Source organism: Podarcis erhardii (genome assembly GCF_964252035.2).
Source record: "Podarcis erhardii genome assembly, chromosome: 2".
NCBI lineage: Eukaryota > Metazoa > Chordata > Lepidosauria > Squamata > Lacertidae > Podarcis > Podarcis erhardii.
Genome location: NC_138498.1, coordinates 69,109,050 through 69,131,524, shown reverse-complemented (window position 1 = coordinate 69,131,524; position 22,475 = coordinate 69,109,050). Strand labels below are relative to the sequence as shown.

The window sequence follows — 22,475 nt, the reverse complement described above, 5'->3', positions numbered from 1 at the left end:
GCCTAGTTGCCCTTATTGTCTGGATTTTGGAATTTCCAGAAGGGCTGCAAAAAGTGACTAGTCAAAAATATGTCCGGCGGCCTTAAGATGCCATCTTTTGCCGCCGTCACGAAAACTCTCGTTGGGCGGAACTGCTCTGATTTTCGACGGCGGCGGTTCCGCCGGGCCAGCCCGATGGCAAGCAGGAGGCGCCGCAGTGCTTCCCCCTCGCGGCTCCGGGGCTCCTCGGCAGCCTGGCTGGTGAGGTCACCTCCCTTCGCCCGTCCTCTCGCGGCGAGGCTCCTCCCGCCGCCGCCCGACGCCGCCGCCGCAGTGACAGCTGAGCCCGGGCTTCCTCGTCGCTCGGCGGTTCTCTGCGCCTACCTTTGCAGCCAAGGAGCGCCGTCGGCGCAGCTGGGGTCGCCTGCCCGTCGTCCTCGAGGAAGGAAAGGGTCGGGAGGCGCAGCTGGCGGGGTGGGGGAGGCAACATGGCTGATGATTTCGGTTTCTTCTCCTCGTCGGAGAGCGGAGCAGCCGAGGCCGCCGAAGAGGACCCGGCCGCCGCTTTCCTGGCTCAGCAAGAGAGCGAGATCGCGGGCATCGAGAACGACGAGGGCTTCAGCACCGCCGACGGGGCCGCGGGAGGCAGCCAGGAGGCAGCCGAGGCGCCGGGTGAGCCGGAGCGGCGAAGGGCAAAGAAGCGGCGCGCGGGCCTGCGCCGAGATGCGGCGGGCGAGCCGGGCTTCTCGGGGGTGCGGGCGGGGGAGGCGCCGCGGGACACCTGCTTGGCATGCAGAAGGTCAGGGGTTCGACCCTGCTGCCAGTACCGCCGCTAGATGAACCAGTTGCCGGACTCGGTGCTGGGGCACCTCCCCGTGTTTCTGTGCATTCCTCCTCGGCCTGGGTATGAAGATGAAGTGGTGGACAGAAGGCTGGCTTGGAGGGAGCCTCTGAGGTTCCCCTGCCGCTCCTTGGGGTGGGAGAAGAGGAAGTGGTACTCCCTGTCCGCCATCCCCGAGGCCTTGGCCGTCAGCATCCTGGCAGAGATGTCTTTGCCTCTGCTACAAATTATAACTTTTGGTGCCCTCTTTGGTAGAGCACTGTCCTCCTTTTTTTTCTAGCTCAGCCCTTTAGGTCAGGAAGCAGGTGTGCTTTGGATTTGGGACTCATAGGAAGCAGAGGCCTTTTACTCTTCAGGACAACATCTGCAGCCACAGGAAGGGAATCAGAGTTGGGAGAGGTCTCAAAGACCATCTGGGCCAACCCTCTGCTGATGCAGATGCCCCATTCTACACCTAAGATCTTTGAATGGTTAGCATCTTTTGGCCAGGTGTGAACAGTTGGCCCAAGGCAGAACAGCCCCAGCATGACCCACAGAGAGAGCTCTCACTAGCCTTCCTTGGCTGGGATGAGGCAGGCAAGTATTAGGCCCAAGTGCTAGGCTGGGGAGAGATGGTATAGAAGGAAGGGACCATTCTTAGGAGACAGGCCTCCTGAAGCTCAAGGCAGACTTTGGGAGGCGTCCTTACAAATGTTGCCAGACCAGATCCAGGCTTCCTGGGTGTAGCCGAATATTCAGGGTGTGTGCATGGTGCCAAGGAAAAGCAAGGGCATCTACAAGGAAGTGGTGTGAGGAAAGGAAGCAATAGGTTCTCTTACCATGGGAAAAGCACAAGGAATGCTGCCCTTTGTCCTTTGACTTACTCTCCTCCTTTGCCTTAGCTCTGCTGAGGGTTGTCAACTTTTTCAGCTGGCCTGCTCCTGTGCCTTTGCCATCAGCCTGGGTTGTGGGGATTTTCCACTGCTGGATCTCATTGCCAAAAAAGCTTCTTAATTTCTGCATGTCATGCTGCTGTTGAAAACAGAACAAGTGAAAAAGACAAGTCCATTCTTGGCTCTGCTTAGTCAGGAGCCCTGAAACAATCTTCTTCCCAAGCAAGAAAGTTACACTCTTTAGCCAGAGTTACTGTTTTCAAAGGCCTTGTGAACTGAAAACACACTGTCCCCATTTGGCCTTTCCAAGCATGCTCCAAGTAAGCAGCCTAGAGTCTCAGAACCTGTTTAAACAGTTGACAAGGGATCTCCCGCTTCTTTGCAGCCCATTAAATATCTGGAGTCAGCCCCCTTCTTCTTGTGGACTGGCTGATCTCAAGTACTGTATATATTCTGTTGACCTCTAAGTAAACATGTATGGGATCAAGCTGCTGATTTGTTAACTTAATTTTGTTTCTTCCATTGTACATCCGCCCACTCTTTCCTATATTCCCACTATTTCCCCACATCAGTTCATGCATCTGATGAATTAAATTCTAGCTTACGGAAATCCATGCCCTCAATTTGCACCCTCATCTAACCAGCTTTTCTTAGTAACATCCCACTGTTCCTTACCCTCAGTGCAAAAATTATAATGTCCCATTTAACTCAGTGGGGAGTTATTTTGAAGTAAATTCCTATCATCTCCTGCTATCAGATTTGCTTGCAGTGCTGAGGAAAGGGGGCTTCTGGCTTCTAATAATTGCAGAACTTCTGATCTCAGCAGTTGCTCACAGGTGCCACAGTTACGAGGTCCTTATCCAAGGGCTTAGAGATTAATGAAAATGAGGCACAAATTGATGGACTGGCTTTTACTGAGAAGGTTGCACCAAAGACTCTAACAGCAACCACAACCATTGGCTTGGCTACTTAGGACTTATTTTGGGGTGCTGGAATATAGGGGTGAGCATTCCAGATTCCTGCACTTTCTGTCCCCAGATTCTGAGACTCTGGATTTTCTCTCTGTCTTCCAGCTTCCACACATTGCTGTGTTTACCCGTCTGTCACAAACCTCCCACTTTTGTAACCCACTCAAACCATGAGGCAGACAGCTGGTCCCATAATATAACCCATTCCACCAGCCTTTCCCCAACCTGCTGCCTTCCAGATGTTTTTGGCTACAGCTTCCATTAGCTTAAGTGGCACAAATGGCTACTAACATGTTTTTATTTTTTTTCTTCTGCAGCTGATTTTGACAGCAATGGGGCCACCGTGAATGGAGACCTCTATCAGGTGAGATCCTCTGAGAGAAACTTGTGGTCTATGGGGCCAGTGAATGTAGCCTGTGTAGTAGATGCCCAGCAGGAATTACTAGACCCCCAGAGTTCAGAGCAGGTTCTTTGAGGCATCTCATCTGATACTATCGGCTTCTTTGCAGTTTTCTCAAAGAAAAGGGGACAGGTTTGTGGGTGACCTGGAATACTAGCCACCAGCCCTTCTGTTTCCAGTTGAGATTGGCTATAACATTCTCTTCCCCTAGAATAATTCAACCCTTACAGCTGCTTATGGGCATCACATATAGCAGGGATGTGGATCTAGATGGGGAAGAGCCACAGCTCAGTGGTAGAGGACCTGGCTTTCTTTGCATGCTGAAGGCCCCTTTCTCAATGCACAGCTTCTCCAACTAGGGCTGGGAATGTCCCTGGTCCTGCTATCCTGAAGAATTGCTGCCAGTCAGTGTAGACAACACTGAGCCAAATGGACCAAAGTCCTAGAAGTCAGAAGCTTTCGTTGTCTGTCTGTGGGTTGGTTGGATTTTGTTTTGTTTTGTTTTAGTCTTGAAAACTGAATGGTTATCTGGCGGGCACACGTGGTTCCTATGTTGTGCTGCTGTGATTGCTACTGATACAACGGCTGAAATAATGGTTTTGTGCTGTCTTTTGCGTTCTAGTCAGATGGTGCTCCGTAAGCGCACCTTCTCCCTCCACACAGGCCCTTTAGCCTCCCGTTTCTGCTGACATTAGCCTCCAGTTGCTTAGCGCTCTTACAATGCTGTGTGTGGGCAACCACTTACAAGCTGCCAAGGAGGAATTCAACACGTGCTGCCCTTTCGGATGCCATCCCACACCATGACGTAGGAACAAGCCCGGTCTGCTCGGGTAGACAGAGAAGCAGCGGCTGTTGTGGAGTGCTTCACTCCCTCCTTGTTGTGGTATCGACTTGCTTTATAGCAGCATAATCCCATTGGAGATGGGTAGACTTAATTAGATTAGCGGATTCGGGTGCGGGTGGAGGGTAATCCAATAGCCTTGCTCTACACAACAAGCAGCAATAGTTGTGAAGCTGAGAGAGCTTTGCGCTTAATTGCAGCCGCCTTTCGCTCTCCAACTTGAACCCCCTTGGAGTCTGACTTTTGATTCTGGAAAAGCAACCCACCTATCTTTAGGAACATAGGACGTTGCCTTATACAGAGTCTGACCATTGGCTCACCTAGCTCAGTGTTGTCTACAAAGACTTGCCAGAAGCTATCCAGAGTTTCAGGCAAGGAATTCCCCCCTACCTAGAGAAGCTGGGAATTGAACCTGAGGTCTTTTGTATGTGGAGCAGATGCTCGACAGCTGAGCTATGGCATTACCTTCTCTTACTTGCTTCTAGACATAACAAATCAAGATAACAGTTTGTGGACCCTAAGCTTTCATATAGCCAGAGAGCCAGCCAAAATAGCAAACTCAAGGTTGTAGAGAGAGTTTGAGGCATGCTGGGAAATACTTGTGGAATTATATTGGAGTGACAGTGCTAACATCTTAATAACGCTTGCATGCACATCTGTCAAAGCATGTTTACTCTTTGGAAAATAGTCCAGCCTGACTTTTAAGGCAGTCTTATCCAGTTTCTTCAGGCTGGAGGTGTGGATGTGTTCATTTGCACATTCCACGAGGGTCACCAGTTTTAGGGCTGGAGTAATTTCCCTTAAAGAGCCTAGGATTTGAGGGGAAAGTGTGGAGTCCTCTTGTTGTTACGGGAGAAGTAAGAAGAAAGCGGTGCCCCCAATATAGAGCTGATTTAATGCAAACCAAAACTCTAGGCAACAACCTGTTGGCCAGAAGTGCCAACTTGAATAAAATATTGGGGGGCAGGTAATCCCTGCCCAGCACAATCCATCACATGACAAGGTGCACACACACCAGTTGAATTGACAATGCCCATCAACTTGGGTGGCGGCTCAAATATTTAATTGGGGGAGGCACAGAGTCCTCAGCCTCTAGGAGTTGGTATCTATGTTGTAGGCTGCCGGGTGGCAGATAAAAACTTCCTTGAGGACTAGATGCGAGTGCAGCCTTTTTGCCACACCCCACCTCATCTGACTTTAATGTTTCCCTTCCTGTGGCTGCTAGCCATGCATCACATTTCTCTCTAGTGACACATTTCTTGTCTTTACCTCACTGCCTCTCACAAGAGACCAGGTGTGGCCAATTCTACCCCATTATCAAATTATTCCTGCACTGCAGCTTTGTTGCAACTACAGATGTTGCAAGAAGGAATGGCAAACAAACCGGGAGAATTAGATAGGCTAATTCTGTAGTGCCCCATGAAACTTAAGGGGAAAGCCCCTTCTGTGGAAATTCAGGGGCAGCCCAGAGTAGGAAAGAGCACCCCATCCCACAAAATGGTAAGGCTGCACAAGTTATTCTGGCACAAGCGCTAACAGTAAAAATGCAATCATAATAAAATAGCCAACAGCTTGTTGCCTTTTCATGACACTCGAAATCAGGCAGCCACCTCACATTGCCTAATGGTGAGGTCAGCCGTTCCCTCTTATAGTGGGATTCTTTCAGCTTTCAGCCAGTCCTGTCCCTGCTTGCATACCTTGACTACTGAATAGCTAACTGTCTTCAGGTATCTGTTCCAGAGAGCTAGCTGTGTTAGTCTGTTGGTGCAAAAATGAAGAAGAATCTTGTGGCATCTGTGGAAAAGCCTTCAGCATTTTCCTGAATTGGCTGTGAGTTCCTATCCCTTCATCCCCTAAGGATTTTTGAACTGTTTTGGCCATGGTGGCTGGAGCTGAGGGGAGTTGGAGTCGAAGTACACCCATAAGGCCACAGGTCACCCACATTCCTGATGTAGTGGGGGGGGGGACCTCTGCCTGGGCGTGATCTGCAATCTCACGAGATTCAGCCTCCACCTGCCACCCAGTCCCATTTATCTTTTTATATCACATAAAAACTTTTCAGGGTACAGTTCCTGACTGTAGTAATACTGTTCCTGGACTGAACCATTTAGAGAGGTGAGGGGGATGCTAGACTTGAACCTTTCTCCCTGACCCACTAGCTTTTTGCATAGGGCAAGACTCTGTTGTTGCTTTGAGGGGAGGGAAATCTCATTCTCCTTCCTCCTCACCTTCAGTGGCCCGGTCCAGAAACAAATTTATCACTTGATTTGTGTAAATTTGGTCATAGAAATTTGTTTTCTTTTTGAAATGGAATCTAAAATTCAAATAAACACTTCAATTGATTCTGATGTTTGGAATGAGATGGAAAGGCTAGGTAGGAGAGCTGCTTCACTGAGAGCCAGTAAATAATCAACTGCAAGGAGTCTGACTGTGGACCAATAAAATGTTGTATGTAAATGGAACCGATACTGTGGGCCTTCTCAAATGCTGCAGCTGGCTTATTTAATTACTATGATTACTAGCCTTTAAATAAAGGTGACCACTTCTAGCACTTCCCGCATGATTTCAGCTTGAGGCTGCAGTAATTGCCATGACAATGGCCCTGGGTGGTGTCAAAGTGGTTTTAGAGCTGATTGAAACAATTGCCCGGCTAGGATCAGAGAAAGATCTCCTCAAGAAGGCACTAACCTTCTCAAGACCTACTGTGACATCAGAGGGATGACATCACAGAGGAACAGCTTGCAGCCGTTCCTCCTTAGAACTGTAGGTGCTTGCCCGTTGCACAGACATGAAAATCACGTTGGCAGTGAATAGCACGTTGGATAAGGCTGGGCAGGTACATGGCTAATGAAGGGTTTCTATTGGGCAGCATAGGAGTGTAGCTTTCAGAAGGACCTGTTCCTATAAGCTTATACCAGACTAGCTGCAAGCTGCTGGTACGTACTGATGCAGAAAACCCTATGCAGCTTGGGTCTAGGATACCTAAAATGTTGTCTCACCCCCTACATACCCAATTGATTATTGCAAAAACTATCCTACCAGGCGGTTCATTCCACATGGTGTTGGAATTGGGCCTTTAGTGTGCAGCACCTACCCTTCAAAAGTCCCTCCCGTTGCATATCGGTCACCTTCTCTATTGTCTTTCAACAAGCCTTCTGAAATCTTTACCCCAGTTGGTATCTCTCTTGGAATTGAACTGATTTTAGGCCTGTGCTGTTGTTCTAAGCTCTTTTTAAATGTATGATCACTTTTTAAGAATTGCTTTTATATATATATATAGGCGCTGTGGTCTAAACCACTGAGCCTAGAGCTTGCCGGTCAGAAGGTCGGCGGTTCAAATATCCACTACGGGGTGAGCTCCCGTTGTTTGGTCCCAGCTCCTGCCAACCTACCAGTTCAAAAGCACTTGAAAGTGCAAGTAGATAAATAGGTACTGCTCTGGCTGGAAGGTAAGCGGCGTTTCCGTGCACTGCTCTGGTTTCACCAGAAGTGGCTTAGTCATGCTGGCCACATGACCCAGAAAACCTGTCTGCGGACAAACATCTCCCTCGGCCAGTAAAGTGAGATGAGCGCCACAACCCCAGAGTCATTCGCGACTGGACTTAACTGTCAGGGGTCCTTTACCTTCTTTTTATGTTTTATATATGTGTAAATCACTTTGGGATACCTCATGGGAAGCAATTCGTAAATGAAATAAATGAATAAATAAATAGTACCATAATTTTCAGGCAGTTGTGCTAGGACTCTTGAACCTTCTTCACAGTTTCCATTCTTTTCCACCTTGTTCTCAGAATGGACCTTGGGAAAAGGTTGTTTATATATGCTGGAGAACTAGGATTAGGACTTCACCATAATTTGGTGCAAGACTTTTCATGCTGCTTCTTATTCCACGTAGATTTGTGGTTGACTGAGACTATGGTGGGTATGGGAGAGGAGTTCACTTCCCACCACTGGGAAACTCCTCTCTCCTGGGGGCCTGCATCTGGTGTTGGGTCAAAGAGACAGGTTAGGGATGCCCACCCTACTGCTCCACAGCTTCCCCGACAGAGGTTGTCTTGGCTGTGGGTTGAAGGAACCCGGAACTGTGGTTTTGGGTGAGTTGCCAAAGTTCTCCCAAGTTGGCAAAGCTCATTTGATGTCAAATCCACATCAAAATAGAGCCTTTAGCGTTGGTGGCCCGGTCCTGTGGAAAACTCTGCCAATAGAAATTCAGCAGGCGCCTTTTGTTTCAACCTTTAAATGCTTACTGAAAACTTTTCTATTCTGCCTAGTTTATGCAGGCAATTCAGAATGCATATTTCCATAACAGTTAGTTGATGGACTCTTACGGCCCAGTATACCTGAAGGAGCGTCTCCACCCCCATCGTGCAGCCCGGACACTAAGGTCCAGTTCCGAGGGCCTTCTGGCGGTTCCCTCACTGTGGGAAGTGAGGTTACAGGGAACCAGGCAAAGGGCCTTCTTGGTAGTGGTGCCCACCCTGTGGAACGCTCTCCTATCACATGTCAAGAAAATTAACAACTATCTGACTTTTAGAAGACATCTGAAGGCAGCCCTGTTTAGGGAAGTTTTTCATGTTTGATGTTTTGTATTGTTTTTAATATTCTGTTGGGAGCTGCCCAGTGTGGCTGTGGAAACCCAGCCAGATGGGCAGGGTATAAGTAAAAAGATATTATTATTATTATTATTTATTAATTAATTTATATTGTATGTAGTAAAAAAATATTATTTATTTATTTATTTATTTAGTATGTGTTTTCATTTTATATTGTATGTGTTTTCATTTTACATAGATATTATTGTAAACTGCTTTGATATATTTTATGATACAGTGATACATAAATGCTTTTATGAATAAAGAGAGCCTGGATCTCACGAATTGTTGCTTTTGCTTAAAGGAATCCAATGGGCCCACGGATGCCTATGCAGCCATTGCTAGAGCTGACCGGCTGACGCAGGAGCCTGAGAGCATCCGCAAATGGCGAGAGGAGCAGAAAAAGAGACTGCAGGAGTTGGGTAGGAATGAGAAGGAGCAAATATACACTGTACAAATGTCTGTTTTTTGAGGGGCAGACAGAGCTGGCCCAAGCTGTTATGACATACTTTGTCAATCCGGCTCCGTCCAGGTGCTGTGGACTACAACTCCCATCAGCCCCAGCCAGCAAAGATGTCTGAGGCAGTGCTGAGTACCCAAGGCCAGTCAAGTTATTTGGGCACCAGAGGCAGAAAATTGTCCCAAGTGTCTCTCTCTCCCATGGCTATAAAAATACAACAAATTAAAATAAGTAACAGTTTGACACCCCAAATCAGCTTTCTCACTCTGGATAATGGGAGAGCCAGCTCCCAGGAGCAGAAACCAGTGAATAATGAAATGAGGGGTAGGAGGATTTCATCAGAGAAAAGGCTACAAGAAGGAACTTTAAAGGGTAAAATGAAAAAGTCATTGTAGGGCTGTAGAGGGTTGCAGGGGATGAAAAGCCACTAGGATAACAGGGACATAGATGTGTCTGGGGCTGAGGGAGTTGGGAAACATAGAATAATTAAGAAGATGGCAATGGAACCTAAAACATCCAAATATAGTGAGAAGGCAGTAGGGAAAGACATATACATTAGGGGTTCTAGACAGAATTTTAGCCACAAGCTTCACCTCAGGAGAGCTATTTTCATGGGGCTTCAGCTGGATATACAGAACTAGTAGGCCTCCTTCATAACACAGAGCCTGACTAGTTGGGTGTACACTGATTTGTCTCCTAGTGCTTATGCTCCTCCCTCATTTCCACTTAGTCCACTGCCTGTGTGCCCACATCTTTGCCCTTGTTATCTGTGTTCTGAGACTGCTTAGAGCAGCACTTGGGCTATATCTTGTGAAGGGGCTCTGCCATATTGTTACAGCCAGCAGCTCCCTGCCTCAGCTTCCTTCCAAGGGCTGTGGCAAAAGGACAGCAGCTCACTGGTACAGCATCTGCTTAGCATGGAGAAGGTCCTAGGTTTTATTCTCAGCATCTCCTCAGGGCCAGCTTTGTGAGGTGCTGGGCTGCGGCTGAGACTTGTCTCTGTCGCCATCCTTCTGCCCAGCAGTTATGTGTCGTTCTCCTTTCAGATGTGACCTCCAAGGTGTTAGAGCAGGAATGGCGTGAAAAGGCCAAGAAGGACTTGGAAGAGTGGAACTTGCGGCAGAATGAGCAGATGGAGAGGAACAGGGCCAACAACAGGTATGACTGGGTGGGACAGCTTTTAGTCCCTGCCAATAATAGCTCACTTCACCCCCCGGCACCTGCCAAAGTATCAGAGCTGCCCCTGGGAGCCATAGCGCAGCCTGAGAAAAGGGACCTCGCTCTTTTGGCTCCCACACATCCCTGGGGGCAGGCTGGGTAAGGGAGCTTGGAGATAAAAACCCTGAACCGTATTTCTACCAGGCCACACCATCACAGTTGTACAATAAATTTATATGGGCCAAATACAGTGGTACCTCGGGTTAAGTACTTAATTCATTCCGGAGGTCTGTTCCTAACCTGAAACTGTTCTTAATCTGAAGCACCACTTTAGCTAATGGGGCCTCCTGCTGCCGCCGCGCTGCCGGAGCACGATTTCTGTTCTCATCCTGAAGCAAAGTTCTTAACCTGAAGCACTATTTCTGGGTTAGCGAAGTCTGTAACCTGAAGCGTATGTAACCCGAGGTACCACTGTAATGGATTCTGGTGAGAGTGCCTCGCCAGGCAGCAAGACTGGTCACTCTTGCATTCAGATCTGCAACACGCAGGCGAGCCTTTCCACATTATCTGCTGCATGACTTCAAGGCATTGCCAGACTAGTTACTGCAAACATCCTGGGTGGGTTTCCTTTGACTCCCTTGCAGTCAATCTGAGATTTGGGTTCACTGCTTCCTAGAAGCTGCTGTCTCTGTTTTTGTGGGGTTATGGACCATGCCAAATATTTCATCTCCATAAGGGGGCTGCCTTCTGTCACTCCTAAGCGTTTGACTAATGAATCTCTAACCAACCCATGGGAGCTTCCCCATGCCTCCTCTCCTGCTTTGTCTGATTCTGTTGCTCCTCCAAGGGCACTAACCCACCTTTCTCTCTTTAACTCTTTGCTGCCTCTCTGCTGTGCTGCTTTCTTCTGTCTCTGGGTCACACCGTAGGATTGCTGACAAAGCCTTTTACCAGCAGCCGGATGCCGATGTGATTGGCTACGTGTACGTCTCTCTATTGCTCTTTTCCCCTTTGGGTCCTTTCCTAAGTGGATCTCCTGTATGCGGCTGTTGGGCTCTATTCCCTAAGCTTAAGTTTGCTAGTTACACAAGAGCTCAGGTGTGCATTTGAGGGTCTCTTTGTTGCCTGACATTTTACAAGTGAAGAAAGGGCTTGTGCAAATGTTTCAGGATGGCTAATGCTGCATTGGTTCCTCCCTTTTATACAGAGAGTTTCCAGGCATATATTCAGAGCATGAGTGCAGCCATTTGACTGAATAGTTTCCCCCAGTTTCCTTTAGAAAGTCTAGTGCTTCTTTGATATTGTTGTACTCAGAGCCATTCCTATCCCAAGAGGGTTTTGGCTGATCTTTATGTGCTGTTTCTTTTCTTTTGAGAACTTTTTATTGCAGAAAAGGAAACAAATAATATTAATTTGTTTGAGTTCAGAAAGGTGAACTGAAAGCGACTTAGAAATACAAACATATTCCAAAATAACTTACACATAAAGCAACGAGACATTATAGCAGCTATAACAAACATGACACGTGAGGAAAGTGTTTCCATTACTAATTGTGCTTTGTGTTTCTCTGCCACTTAAGGCCGTTCCTTTATTGTTGATTGTTCTTTCCTGATAAGTAAGTGGCAGTGCCCTTTAATCTTCTTTTGATGTGAAAGGCAATCTTTTTTCAATCTCCAGTTAACCAAGCAATTCCTCTTGGCTACCTGACTGGCATAGTACCATAGATAAGGAGGTGCTTGCCTGCTTCTTTTTCTGAGCCTGACCCTTTGCTCGCTTGCCTCCTTCTCCAGGGCCTCGGAGGAAGCCTTCATGAAGGAGTCCAAGGAAGAGATGCCTGGCACCGAATGGGAGAAAGTGGCCCAACTCTGTGACTTCAACCCCAAGAGCAGCAAGCAGTCCAAGGATGTGTCGCGCATGCGCTCTGTGCTGATCTCTCTCAAACAGACACCCCTGGCCCGCTAGCCAAGCTGGAAAGGGGCTGGGGGCTGGGCCGGGGGCCGGGGTGAGGATGCCGAGTTGCTCTTTGGCCAGCGGATTTCGCTGCTGCACAACAACAGGCTTAGACGGCCACCAGTAGGGGACACCAAAAGCATCCCACCCCTGCCCCTTCCTCTCTCCTCCGTGCGTTTGCGTCACTCGGGCCGAGTGGTTGCCTGTACCCCTCCCCCTTGGTTTTACTTTGCTTAAAGGGTGCATTGGTATCTTTTTCCACATATTTATTAACTGCGTGGTTCCTTGGGCAGCTGCCCTCCTTGGTTCACACACCTGCTGCCTTCAAGAAAGGTCACTCCCTGTTTTAGCGTCTGGGGCATTCACAGGCTTCCCTGGCCCCTGCTTTTCCCATGAGACTTGGCCGGTAGAGTAGGCAAAACACAGTTCACTTTCCCAATACTTTGTACCAGATCCAGGAGGCACCACTCAATTGGAGCCCAAGGCTGCATGCAGGATTCCCCAAGTTAGGGGCTCCGCTCTTGTTGCTGCTTACCCCCAGCGAGAGTGAGCGGTGACCCTCAAGAGTAGGTAGAGTGTTGGAGCTTAGTCGTGCTTCCGAGCTGGTGCCTGACAGGCTTGGCAGAGAAAGAGGAGGGTGTCTGCAAGCCCTGGGGAGGGGGCGGCGGGGAGGGATGTACAAAAGGGAGAGGGCAATGAGGAAAACTGACCTAAAGACTTGGTGTGCTGAAATTGTAATGGAGGGGCTGAACTTAAGATCTGTTTGAAGTCATGAAAGAGCTGCAGGGGGAAACGACAACAAGCCATTGTGCTAAGACTTGCTTCCACTGAGTGGAATGCTGTTTCTCCCCACCACCAGTTAGTTATTCCTGAATCAAAAGCCTGTTTTGGCTTAGGTGATGTAGAAGGGGAAGAATACAAAAAAGAATCCTGAGCACTTCCTTCATATTCACATTCCCCACCTCTCTCATTTACATGCACACATGTGCCCCTCAAGGCATATTATTCTGTATTTGCAAAGGCAACACTAAGCACAGGGATGTGATATGGGGTTAACTGGATTTTTCTCAGAGAGATTGCTTCTTTCAGTTTGTGTGCTTCAAAGGGAAGGTAGATGAAAGCAGGGCAATTCTGTACTCATCTCCCACTAGGAGCTGTCTATGCCTTTTGGGCTTCTAAGCAAGCCAAGGTCCATTCTCTTACTGCCGCCACCCATAGTAAGTCAACACCCCCAAATCAAATACTGTACTTGAGAACGCATTCCTGTGCAGCTTGGAACAAAGTGCCACAGTATATCCAACAGGGCTTTCTTCCATATATATATATATATATATATATATGCACAGGATTGCAGTTTTAAAACACTTTACCAGCACAATCATGTCTGTTCAGAAGTAAGTTCCATGGAGTTCAATGAGGTTTACTGCTAAGTAATTGGGTGTGGGATTTCAGCCTACACGTTTGATTTGAAGGCTGATTTCCCTCTATAAAGATTCAGAAATTTGCTGGACACCTTATGGTGCAGCTGATGACCTTGCTGCCATTAGGTTTCCCCAGCCCAGGTAACAAACAAACGTGGAGCTGAAATTACACTGAGACCAGTCCACTCTCCCAGTGCTGTGTGAAGAGTAAGTGATGATTCTGTAGTATTTGTCCCTTTCCATACTGCTGGCCTGTATCTTAGGCTCCTGCCGTCTCTTCCTTTATACCAGGAGAGGAGCCGACAGATTGCTCATTTTCCCATTGGGTGTATGTTCTGCTGTGAGTGGCTGCTTGGCTCCTCTAATGAAGGTTCTTCACCTTGAGTGAATGTGAACCTAATAGCAGAAAAGCACAATGGCCACATGTGGCTGCAAGTGCATATTTTGGAGTCTCAGGAATATATGGCCATTTGGGGGAGGGGGATCTGGGCTGGTTGTGCATTGTTGGCGAAGTTTTCAAGACCGCAGAAACAGCTGTAAGCACAGAATACGTAGATTATCAGGGTTCACCTCCTTACTTGGGTTGGCTTTGCAGGGAGCTGCTTTTGTGATTTGCTTATGTCCATGTATATTATTTAATGTGTTAAGGTCCTCGTGCACTAAGCTCACCGTATCATTTTTGAACAGTGAAGCATGTGTATAAAAAAAAAAGACCCACAGAGGAAACGGAACTTCCTATCCCAGGAAAGACAGTTTTTTCAAGGAGCTTTTGACAACATTTGAATTTTCCACATGTGGACTGTCGCATCAGCACCTTGCTCTTCAAAAATGATGTGATAAGCGTCGTGCAGGGGAAACGGTTTACAGTGTTAAAAAGTGGGTTGGTCTGGGCCTTGGCAGCTTACAGAAAAAAGGATGTGTTCCTATGGGGAAAGGCAGCTCTTTTAGGTAAAATGTTTAATAAGGTTCATGCTTTTCTCTAATCAGGAGCCCAACAGCTTTGGAAACAAACCCTATGCAGTACAACAACCTTACAGGATCGAGGGAGCCTTGCGGTATATGCAGCTCAAAAAGCCTGCCCAGTCTTTGTCCAACATGCCGCGTTGGCCAAAGATGCTTTGATTTGCAATATAAAGTTTGTGACAACTGCATTACAACTCTCTGTTTGGGGGCTGTTGTTGCTAGCTAAGAGAAGCGCAGACAAAACTATATCTCTTCACAAGGGTTTGTTTTAGGGATGTTTCCTTTTGAACAATCCACATTCAAGTTTATCTGAAGAGCTAGAGACGAGTGACAGATTCCAGACTGATGGCAGCTCCCTCTTCCACCATCAGCTACAGAGAACTTCACAGCATAGAGGAGACAGCTGGGAGCATTGGTGGTCTGACCACTCCTCACCGTATCCTCTGGAAACCAAGCTGTTTGCTTTGTACCCCGGGATGGATATCTGCACCGGAGTCCAGTAGCAAGAAACAGCCCCTGCTTGGAATCACCCAGTCAGCCCTGAATTTCACTACTACTATGTCTGGCACCCCAAGTGGCGGCAGCAGTAAGCTGGGGGGGCACTTGGGGGAGGCGGGAGCTTTGCCTGCAGCTGCTCTGTCCCCCAACATTACAATCTGTGACTTTGTTAAACCACCTATTATCAATAAACTCCCACTACTACATTCACAGTTTAAAGAGTCACAGAATCTTTCTTTACATGCTTCTTTGAAATAATGGGGGAGAATATTTGGGGCAATTAATATCCTAGGCCAAAGTTGGGGAGCATGTGACCCTCTGAGTTGTTATTGAACTACAAGACCTACCAGACTACCAGAACACCAACCATGCTAGCTGGGGCTAATTATTGGCCAGTTTGAAGGCCACAGGTTCCCCAACTCGGCCCTAGGCTGAAGCCTTGCAATCCTCTGTTATAGGAGGGAGATGACCATTTTGAATACTTTTCTCTGAAGCAGCACTGGGAGTTTTTAGACACGTAGAGACTAATACTAGGCATGGTTAGTTGGAAGTTCCACTGTCTCCAGTGACAATTACTCTTAGATAAGCATTCATGGTGTTGCTTCCTTAGACAAGTTCCACATAAGAAGCTTATAAAAGAAATTATGTCAGCAATGTTTGAGAGGCACACTTAATAATAGATCTTTCTTACTCCGTATTATATTAAAAAGTTCTAGCCTTGGTTTATAAGGCATTTATGGGGCAAACTTTTCTTAAGCAGTAAATACAGAATGTTTTTAAATGAGCCGTAGTTTTCCTATGTTCACAGACGCAGATTTGAATTCCTTTTTTCATTTTAAACGTTCTCTGAAACAAGAAGCTAAAATCCACTTCTTTAGCACACTCTAATTACCCCCAATCTTATGAAATAGAAGGTGGTTCAAGCTTATTAGCTTTTAACTCATCTTTTCAGGTAGGTACATTCTGTTACCTTGATGAAAAGTTGCTTGCCTGTACATTTGTCTGAGACAGGTAGAATTATATCCACGCACTTCACTAGAAGGAATTGTAATGCACTTTAAGAAAGCAGCTAACTACAAGCAAGTTTGTTGTAGCTAGTCTTAAGTGTTCTTGGAAATGCCTCTTCTTTCCCCACTGGCAAATAAAACTAAACTTATGCACTCTGCATTGACAGTCAGCAAAGCAACAGACTGCATTTAATGTTTGCCTGTCAAAATAAGCCAAGCATATTTTGGGCTTAGGCATAAATAAGCTATGTTCTACATTTCCTTCTGTAAGGCACTGAGCATCTCTCTCATAAAGTTGGAGTAATTCTCATTTTTAAACATCACTTAGTTTGTTAAAAAGACAAGAATGAATTACTGCTGGTGGGGCGGATGAATCTGTAAGACAACTCTGCCCAGACATCTTGCTTCTGACCTCTGCACCCTGAAATTTTGTTGGAAAAGCTAACAGTTCTGATACCTCTGCCTTTCTGCTAATTCAGGAGAAGCCCTGTCTCCTGGAGAATCTAAAATTCTTAATGTCCAAGCAGCCATTGTGACGGAGGAGCTAGGAGGAACAGGGCTAAGGCTAAACATTAAAAGCTATCAACTAACATTGTAGTTGCAATAGTTTATTGCAGAGTTCTTATTTTGTGGCTGCAAATAGTAAAGCCAAAATAAAGATCAGCTTCAGTGAAAGGATTTGGACTTATTAATATACAAACATAACTAGAAGGGCGAGAAGGGCATACAGCGTTGTTACTTGGTGGCAAATTCTTTGACTTTGTGCTGGTTGCTCATGCCTTTAGACTCAGGAACTGCTTTCGCTATGTCAGTATCTGCTTATTTATCTACACAAGACTAGAGTTTACAGCTGGCCATTAACACCTCACAATACAATCTTGTACACCATAACATACCAGTAGATACCATTAGATGTATATATTAGATGAGGAACCTGTGGCCCTTTAGATGTTGATGTACTACAATTCCCATCATCCCTGGCCATGTTGACTGGGGCTAAAGAAGTTGAAAGTCCAACAGCATCAGAGGGGCAACAAGTTCCCCATCTCTGTTGGTAGGGAATTGAAAGATACTCTGTGGACCTTCAGATGTCTGCTCAACTATAACTCCCATCAACCCGTCACGTTGAATTGTAGTCCAATGGCGGGTGGATGACAGGTTCCCTATCCTTGCTGTAGGCCACTGTGTATTTAGCAGGACTTCTGAGGAAACAAACACCGTGCTCTACTGAGAGTCTTAACTTCAATGGGTATTGATAGCTTTAAATTGAATTTTTAAAATTCAATCCAGTGTATAGGAAACAGCTGCCACAGAATCCAGGTCCAATTAAGACCAGTTCTCAAAACAGATTGAGCTGTAAAAGAATCATGCTGGCACTATTACTTTGGGTGATGACAAACTGAGAACAAGTAACAAAATATTGGGTGTAGTTGCAGAAAGAATAATGGAAAGCTTTTCTATGAAGGTCTCTTTGTTGAAAACTTATTTGCTTCCCTAGTATTTCCACAGCACCTATTCAATTTGCTGGGCTTATATAACACAAAATAGAGGTTGCCGCCAATTACTCCCAAAAATCTGAGAATAGCATTCTGCATATTCTTCTCTGATGTCTCTTCATCCAGTATCAAACTTCCCATCTAATGAAGTGCATCTTCTACATGATTTGGGTCATATAGCTCTTGAATGCAAAGTGCCCCATTTCAATCTATTTTAGTGGCATCTGTTTTTCCTTAGCGACTGGCATGAAGAATTTGTTCATAGAATAATTTGTCCTCAGCAGATCTGGCAACTAGGCTAAACCTCTTCCTTCTGCGTACCAGATTTCCTCAATCTTACATTTAATTACCAGTCGGAAAATGTAAACAAACTTGATTCTACAGTGCAATAAGTGGACAATAAAAGAGGTTTTTCTGAAAAAAATAGTTAATCCTGTAATAGCTTAATAATATATCAACAGCCTTATTCAGCAGAGCAAGCTGCCAAGAATCTGCCTAACATGGCTTGTCTTATAAGTCAGACTGTTCCAGTTTACTAATGGTTATATCAGAGCAAATGAAATGCATTCAGTGGACAGCCATCACTATACTTAACTCATTGTTATGAAATAATGCTTTGGAAATAAAGTTTTTCCACTCACTCCACTTCATGTGTCTTCAAAACTTCATGTGTCCCAAGATGCCCAATTGCTTTATTTACATAACCCATCTTCCAGCAATTTGCATCAGCCATGTTTACATCCTTTTCTTATTCACAAACCGTGCAGCATAAACCATAATCAAGAGTTCTATACAGATCTACCCAAAAATAAGTCCCACTGAATTCAGTGGGGCTTACTCTAGGGTAAGGGGGTAGATGGTTGCAGCCCAAGTCATGTATCCATTTCCATACCCAGGCTTTTCAGGTCATCAGCCTGAATGTTGGGACTGAGTTTTGATTAGCAGGCCCTGATATAGGAGGAAGAAGAAACGGGGGTGGGTGGAAGCTCAGTGGTGGGAACCTGGGTTGGAAAGCCTCACCTCTTCACCCCAGTGCCAGTTACTTCAGAGCTCCTCCCCCCCCCCCAGCTTCCTGCCGAGCAGATAGCCTTAGTGGAGGCAGAATAGGGGGTGGCAGCAACTGAACAGGAAGGTGCAGTCTTGTCGCCTAGAAACAGGTGCCATCTTTGCAGATGGGAGCAGACCCCCCTCTCCTCAACGGAGTACACATTTGGAATCTGGACATGCATGCAAGGCAAGCAAGTCTCACGAGTGAGTGTACCATGCCCTGTCTTTAAAAGCTTGGTGGCCAAGTCATGGAAACTTGTTGGGGGCATTTTCAGCACTTGTGTCCAGTTCTGAACGTCTTGCCTTGTTCGTGAATCATGACTCTTGAGCTCTATGTCAGCTGCTAAGCCTCTGCTGTTACCTGGATAAAGATCTTTTTTTTACACATAAGTAAGAACTCTTGTGTGTGTGTGTGTGTGTGTGTGTGTGTGTGTGTTGGGTGGGAGCAGGACACTGAATGCATGAGGAACTGAGAGCAGTTGGCTAGAAGCTGGCACCAATAATAAAACAACCAGCATGTGCAAGAGGAGCGCATGTAGATACCAACAGCTGGCAAGGAGAAGAGAACAAAGAATAAGCTTACAATTTTGTTTCAGTTCAGAGACGCAAAGAGATGTAATCTACTCCACCTTCGAATGTGAATATTTCAGATAGAGTAACCACAACTAGAAGTAAATTTCCCTCTTATTCAAAGGTTCTGCTCATCCCTTCCAGCCCTCAGGCCTTGTGATAAATGTGAGCAATTTCCGAAGTGTTTTGAAGCACAAAAGTGCCCACAAGGTAATAAAGACACTTGTCCCAATTAGCTTTACTAATAACTTTTACTCCAATATATTGATTGGCCTTGTCAGCCAAACCAGCTTTACGACAAGGCTATATAAGAGAGAACAGACACCTTGTTCTTGGAGGTAGCAGCAGCCAGAGACCATCAATGGAGGTGGTGAGCTGTTTATCTGGCCCTCCTCCACAGCTGCTGGAATGCTGCCTCCTCTTGAAGAAGCTGGCCTTTTTGCACCTTTAGCGGACAGAGGGAAGCTTGCAACACCCCACTCTCTGCTGGCTGACTGATTAAAAACCCACCTGGGCTCATTCTAGCAGAGGAGTAAGGGCTACATAAAGACGTAGGCCGATGGTGGCACCGCTTTGTGGGGAGGCAAGGGCAAGGGCCACCCCCATAACATCTTCTTTGGGGGTGGCCTTGCCCTAATTGTTGGGAGAGTGACAAGGAAAATGTGCCCATGTTAATTCTCCTCAGCCTCTTGGTGGCTTTCAATACAATCAACGATGGTGTCTTTCTGGAGCAGTTGTCTGACTTAAGGGTGGGTGGCACCACTTTGCAGTGGTTCAGGTCCTACTTGGATGGTCATTTCCAAGAGTGACGCTTGGGGAGTCAATTGAACATGTGCAAAACGCTCGCTGCCTGTCATAATAATATCAGTGCAGAAAAATCCTTATATACCAGTGTCAAGGTTTAATTACTTGAATAAGTGAACACTGCTTTATGTATGTGTGTGTGAGCATATATATATTTAACGGAACCATCTGGCACCTGATGGTCACTACAAAATATCACCACACAAGGTGTGGAAAGCACCCTCTCCATTGCAGAAAGATTCAGTATGATATTGGATAGCCACCTGTGACGGCACAGCAGTAGCAGGTTCACTTCTTTGGTTTCATTGCCGTAACCACCACACCCACCAATATGGCTGCGACGGTGAAGCCCTGGGCTAGAACACGTGCCCGCATCATCCTCTGGGACTGCAGGGTATTTCCCTTCTTGAAGCAGATGAGTCCATAGGCCAAAACTCCTGCTGTGCCAAGGCATCCTAAAGGGCAGGACAAGAGAAAGAAGGAAATGTGACCATGTTTCCCCGTGAACTGAAAGTCAGGTTTTCATCAAAGAGGTGTAAGTCTAAACATTTTCTTTCAATCTCACTTCCTCCTTGGTAAAATAGTGAATAACCTCACAGGGGGAAACCCCGGTCTCAAGAAAAAGATAGTAAAGAATTCTACAAATGGACAATATTAGGAAGAGGAAGCCCTTCTTCTCTTGGAGACTGTTTCCCAAAGAGAAAATATCTGACCACATATCCCTGGGCAGGTGTGGGTGGGAATCAGTGCTGCACGGAACTTCACTACTCTGCTCACCTGAGTGAGGAATACACCTAACACAGTGGTTTTAATACAATTTCAGTTGAGAATCACTTGACTAAACACAATTCCTTCCTCTAGGTCAGTAGTTCTCAAAGGATATGGCGCACCACCCTGGTGTGGCAGGAGAGGATGGCAAATGCAGTGGGAAGATTCAAGGACAATCAAAGAAACATTTAAACATTTCAGTGTAGTGTAGTGTATTTTTTATTTGTAGAACACGGATAGTTATCTTTTCAAAATGAGAGCAAAAGCATATGAAACTGCAGGCTCACACCTCTCATTGAGTTTGTATACATCCTTAAAGTACATATGTAAAAGGCTCATTTATAGTTATATTTTAGGAATGATTCATGTTCTTATGTAGCTGCATTGTTTGTTTTCTCCTCCAACAGCTCCCACCTCAACATAATCCACACCCCAAAATCTAGATTACTGTTCATAGCTTTGTAGCCTCTTAAAAAGTAACACATTAGAACAATTGTTTGTGTGCTACTGTGGTGTACTTCATCAGACACAGAGAGCAGAGCTTTCCAAACTGTGTGTTGCAACACATAAGTGTGTCTGCTGTAGTGTGTAGATGTGTGGCATGAATGCTCCCCTTGCTCCTCCTGGGGCAGGAAAGGGTTAGTTTAATCTCTGGTTTGCTAGTAAAACTGAATTACTGTGTCACGATATGAACCAAAACTTAATTACTGTGCTGCAAAATGACGCATGTCCATAAAGTGTGTCACCAACTTGAAAAGTTTGGAAAGCTCTGACAAAAAAGGTGATCCTCCATTGTCAGGTACAAGGATCACACACCATGCATCTGATGAAGTGAGTTCTACTCCGTGAAAGCTTATAACACAATAAAATTGTGCCACAACTCTAATTCTTTTTTATTTGTTTATTTACTGCATTCATAGCCCACCTTTTTCCTCCAAGGAGTTCAAGGTGGCGTACAATGTTCTCCCCCTCCTCATTTAACCAAAACAACCCTGTGAGGTAGATTGGGCTGAGAGAAGACAGCGACTGGCCCAAGGTCACCCAAGGAGCTTCATGACCAAGCAAGAGATCCAAACCCTTTAATCAAGTTCACCATCTTTCCCTCTTCAACTCCCAACTGTCACCCTGTCTCTGGGCCTAGATGAATACCCCCAACACCAGGACATTTCGCTGGTGGAGATTACCCCACCCTCTCCCTGCCAAGGAAAGTTTCGCAGGAGACATTTCCGTGTGTCAAGTCTGGCTGGTGTCAAAGCCACACTGGGCTGGGGGAGAGAAGCATGGCAGCCTTACTCCTATCAGCTTCCTATCCTCAGGAACTCCTGCTCGTCTTTTGCTTTCCCTCTTTCTGGATTTGACCCCTTTTTTTCTTTCACCGGTGCTGACCCAAGACATAATTGGCGGGGCCTGGGCTACAGCAGACGGCACCCCACCAACCCGTTTGACCTGTTGAACTAGGGTCTGCCCTAATTGGCCTCCCTCCCTCGCGGGTCCCTGGCCTCCCTCTCACCGATGGGCACGAGCGGATTCTCGCGGGTCTTGCGCCGGAACTTATCCCCGAACCCCTCCTCCGAGCGGTAGGCGGTTGGCGTGAAGCCCTCGATCAAGGGCGGGTTGTTGGGGTCGAAGGGCGGCGGCGCGCTCTGAGCCATGGTCGAACAGGAGGAGGCCACACCACGGGAAAGGCGGACAGGCTGCTTCGCGCTAAGTTATGCTTTGACCCACTTCGGCTACCGTACAAACGAGGCGGCGCGCGCGGCTCACCGTAGCCCAATAGCGCTCTTGCCTGGGCCGGAACTGCAATACGAGCACGTGTATTTCCCCGCCGCCGCCCGCCGTG

The 22,475-nt window shown here is 46.6% G+C and overlaps 4 protein-coding genes across 5 annotated transcripts in view; 2 read left to right on the top strand and 2 right to left on the bottom strand.

Annotated features, from left to right (window-relative positions):
* FAF2 (Fas associated factor family member 2) overlaps nucleotides 1–6,538 on the bottom strand; it is a 30,013-nt gene extending 23,475 nt beyond the window's left edge. The window contains exons 1-2 of the mRNA XM_081850243.1: nucleotides 6,425–6,538; nucleotides 1,639–1,831 (exon numbers count right to left, since the gene is read on the bottom strand). Of these exons, the coding sequence (XP_081706369.1) occupies nucleotides 1,639–1,641 (3 nt within the window). The 5' untranslated portion in view covers nucleotides 1,642–1,831; nucleotides 6,425–6,538. The remainder of the gene's footprint in view (nucleotides 1–1,638; nucleotides 1,832–6,424) is intronic.
* Nucleotides 1–22,475, top strand: part of KIAA1191 — a 263,656-nt gene that overhangs the window by 214,487 nt on the left and 26,694 nt on the right. The window lies entirely within an intron of this gene.
* Nucleotides 283–15,155, top strand: CLTB (clathrin light chain B). Of its 2 annotated transcripts, XM_081850265.1 has the most exons (6): nucleotides 283–651; nucleotides 2,978–3,024; nucleotides 8,798–8,915; nucleotides 10,000–10,111; nucleotides 11,041–11,094; nucleotides 11,902–15,155. In XM_081850265.1, exons 1-6 carry the CDS (start codon nucleotides 468–470, stop codon nucleotides 12,071–12,073), a joined length of 687 nt encoding a protein of 228 aa, XP_081706391.1. In that variant the 5' UTR covers nucleotides 283–467; the 3' UTR covers nucleotides 12,074–15,155. The 2 variants fall into 2 exon arrangements, with proteins under 2 accessions (XP_081706391.1, XP_081706392.1); XM_081850266.1 differs by lacking the exon at nucleotides 11,041–11,094 and having other exon boundaries at nucleotides 288–651.
* HIGD2A (HIG1 hypoxia inducible domain family member 2A) lies at nucleotides 19,296–22,389 on the bottom strand. Its single transcript, XM_081850274.1, has 2 exons — nucleotides 22,146–22,389; nucleotides 19,296–20,322 (listed from the first exon to the last, which is right to left on the bottom strand). The coding sequence occupies exons 1-2, from the start codon at nucleotides 22,285–22,287 to the stop codon at nucleotides 20,156–20,158; spliced, it is 309 nt and encodes a 102-aa protein (XP_081706400.1). The 5' UTR covers nucleotides 22,288–22,389; the 3' UTR covers nucleotides 19,296–20,155.

Coding starts and splice junctions, on each gene's coding strand:
- CLTB (XM_081850265.1), top strand. CDS start 468: ATGGCTGATGATTTCGGTTTCTTCTCCTCGTCGGAGAGCGGAGCAGCC. Junction 652..2,977: donor GGAGGCAGCCGAGGCGCCGG/GTGAGCCGGAGC, acceptor TTTCTTCTGCAG/CTGATTTTGACAGCAATGGG. Junction 10,112..11,040: donor AGGAACAGGGCCAACAACAG/GTATGACTGGGT, acceptor GTCACACCGTAG/GATTGCTGACAAAGCCTTTT.
- HIGD2A (XM_081850274.1), bottom strand. CDS start 22,287: ATGGCTCAGAGCGCGCCGCCGCCCTTCGACCCCAACAACCCGCCCTTG. Junction 20,323..22,145: donor GAATCCGCTCGTGCCCATCG/GTGAGAGGGAGG, acceptor CCTGCCCTTTAG/GATGCCTTGGCACAGCAGGA.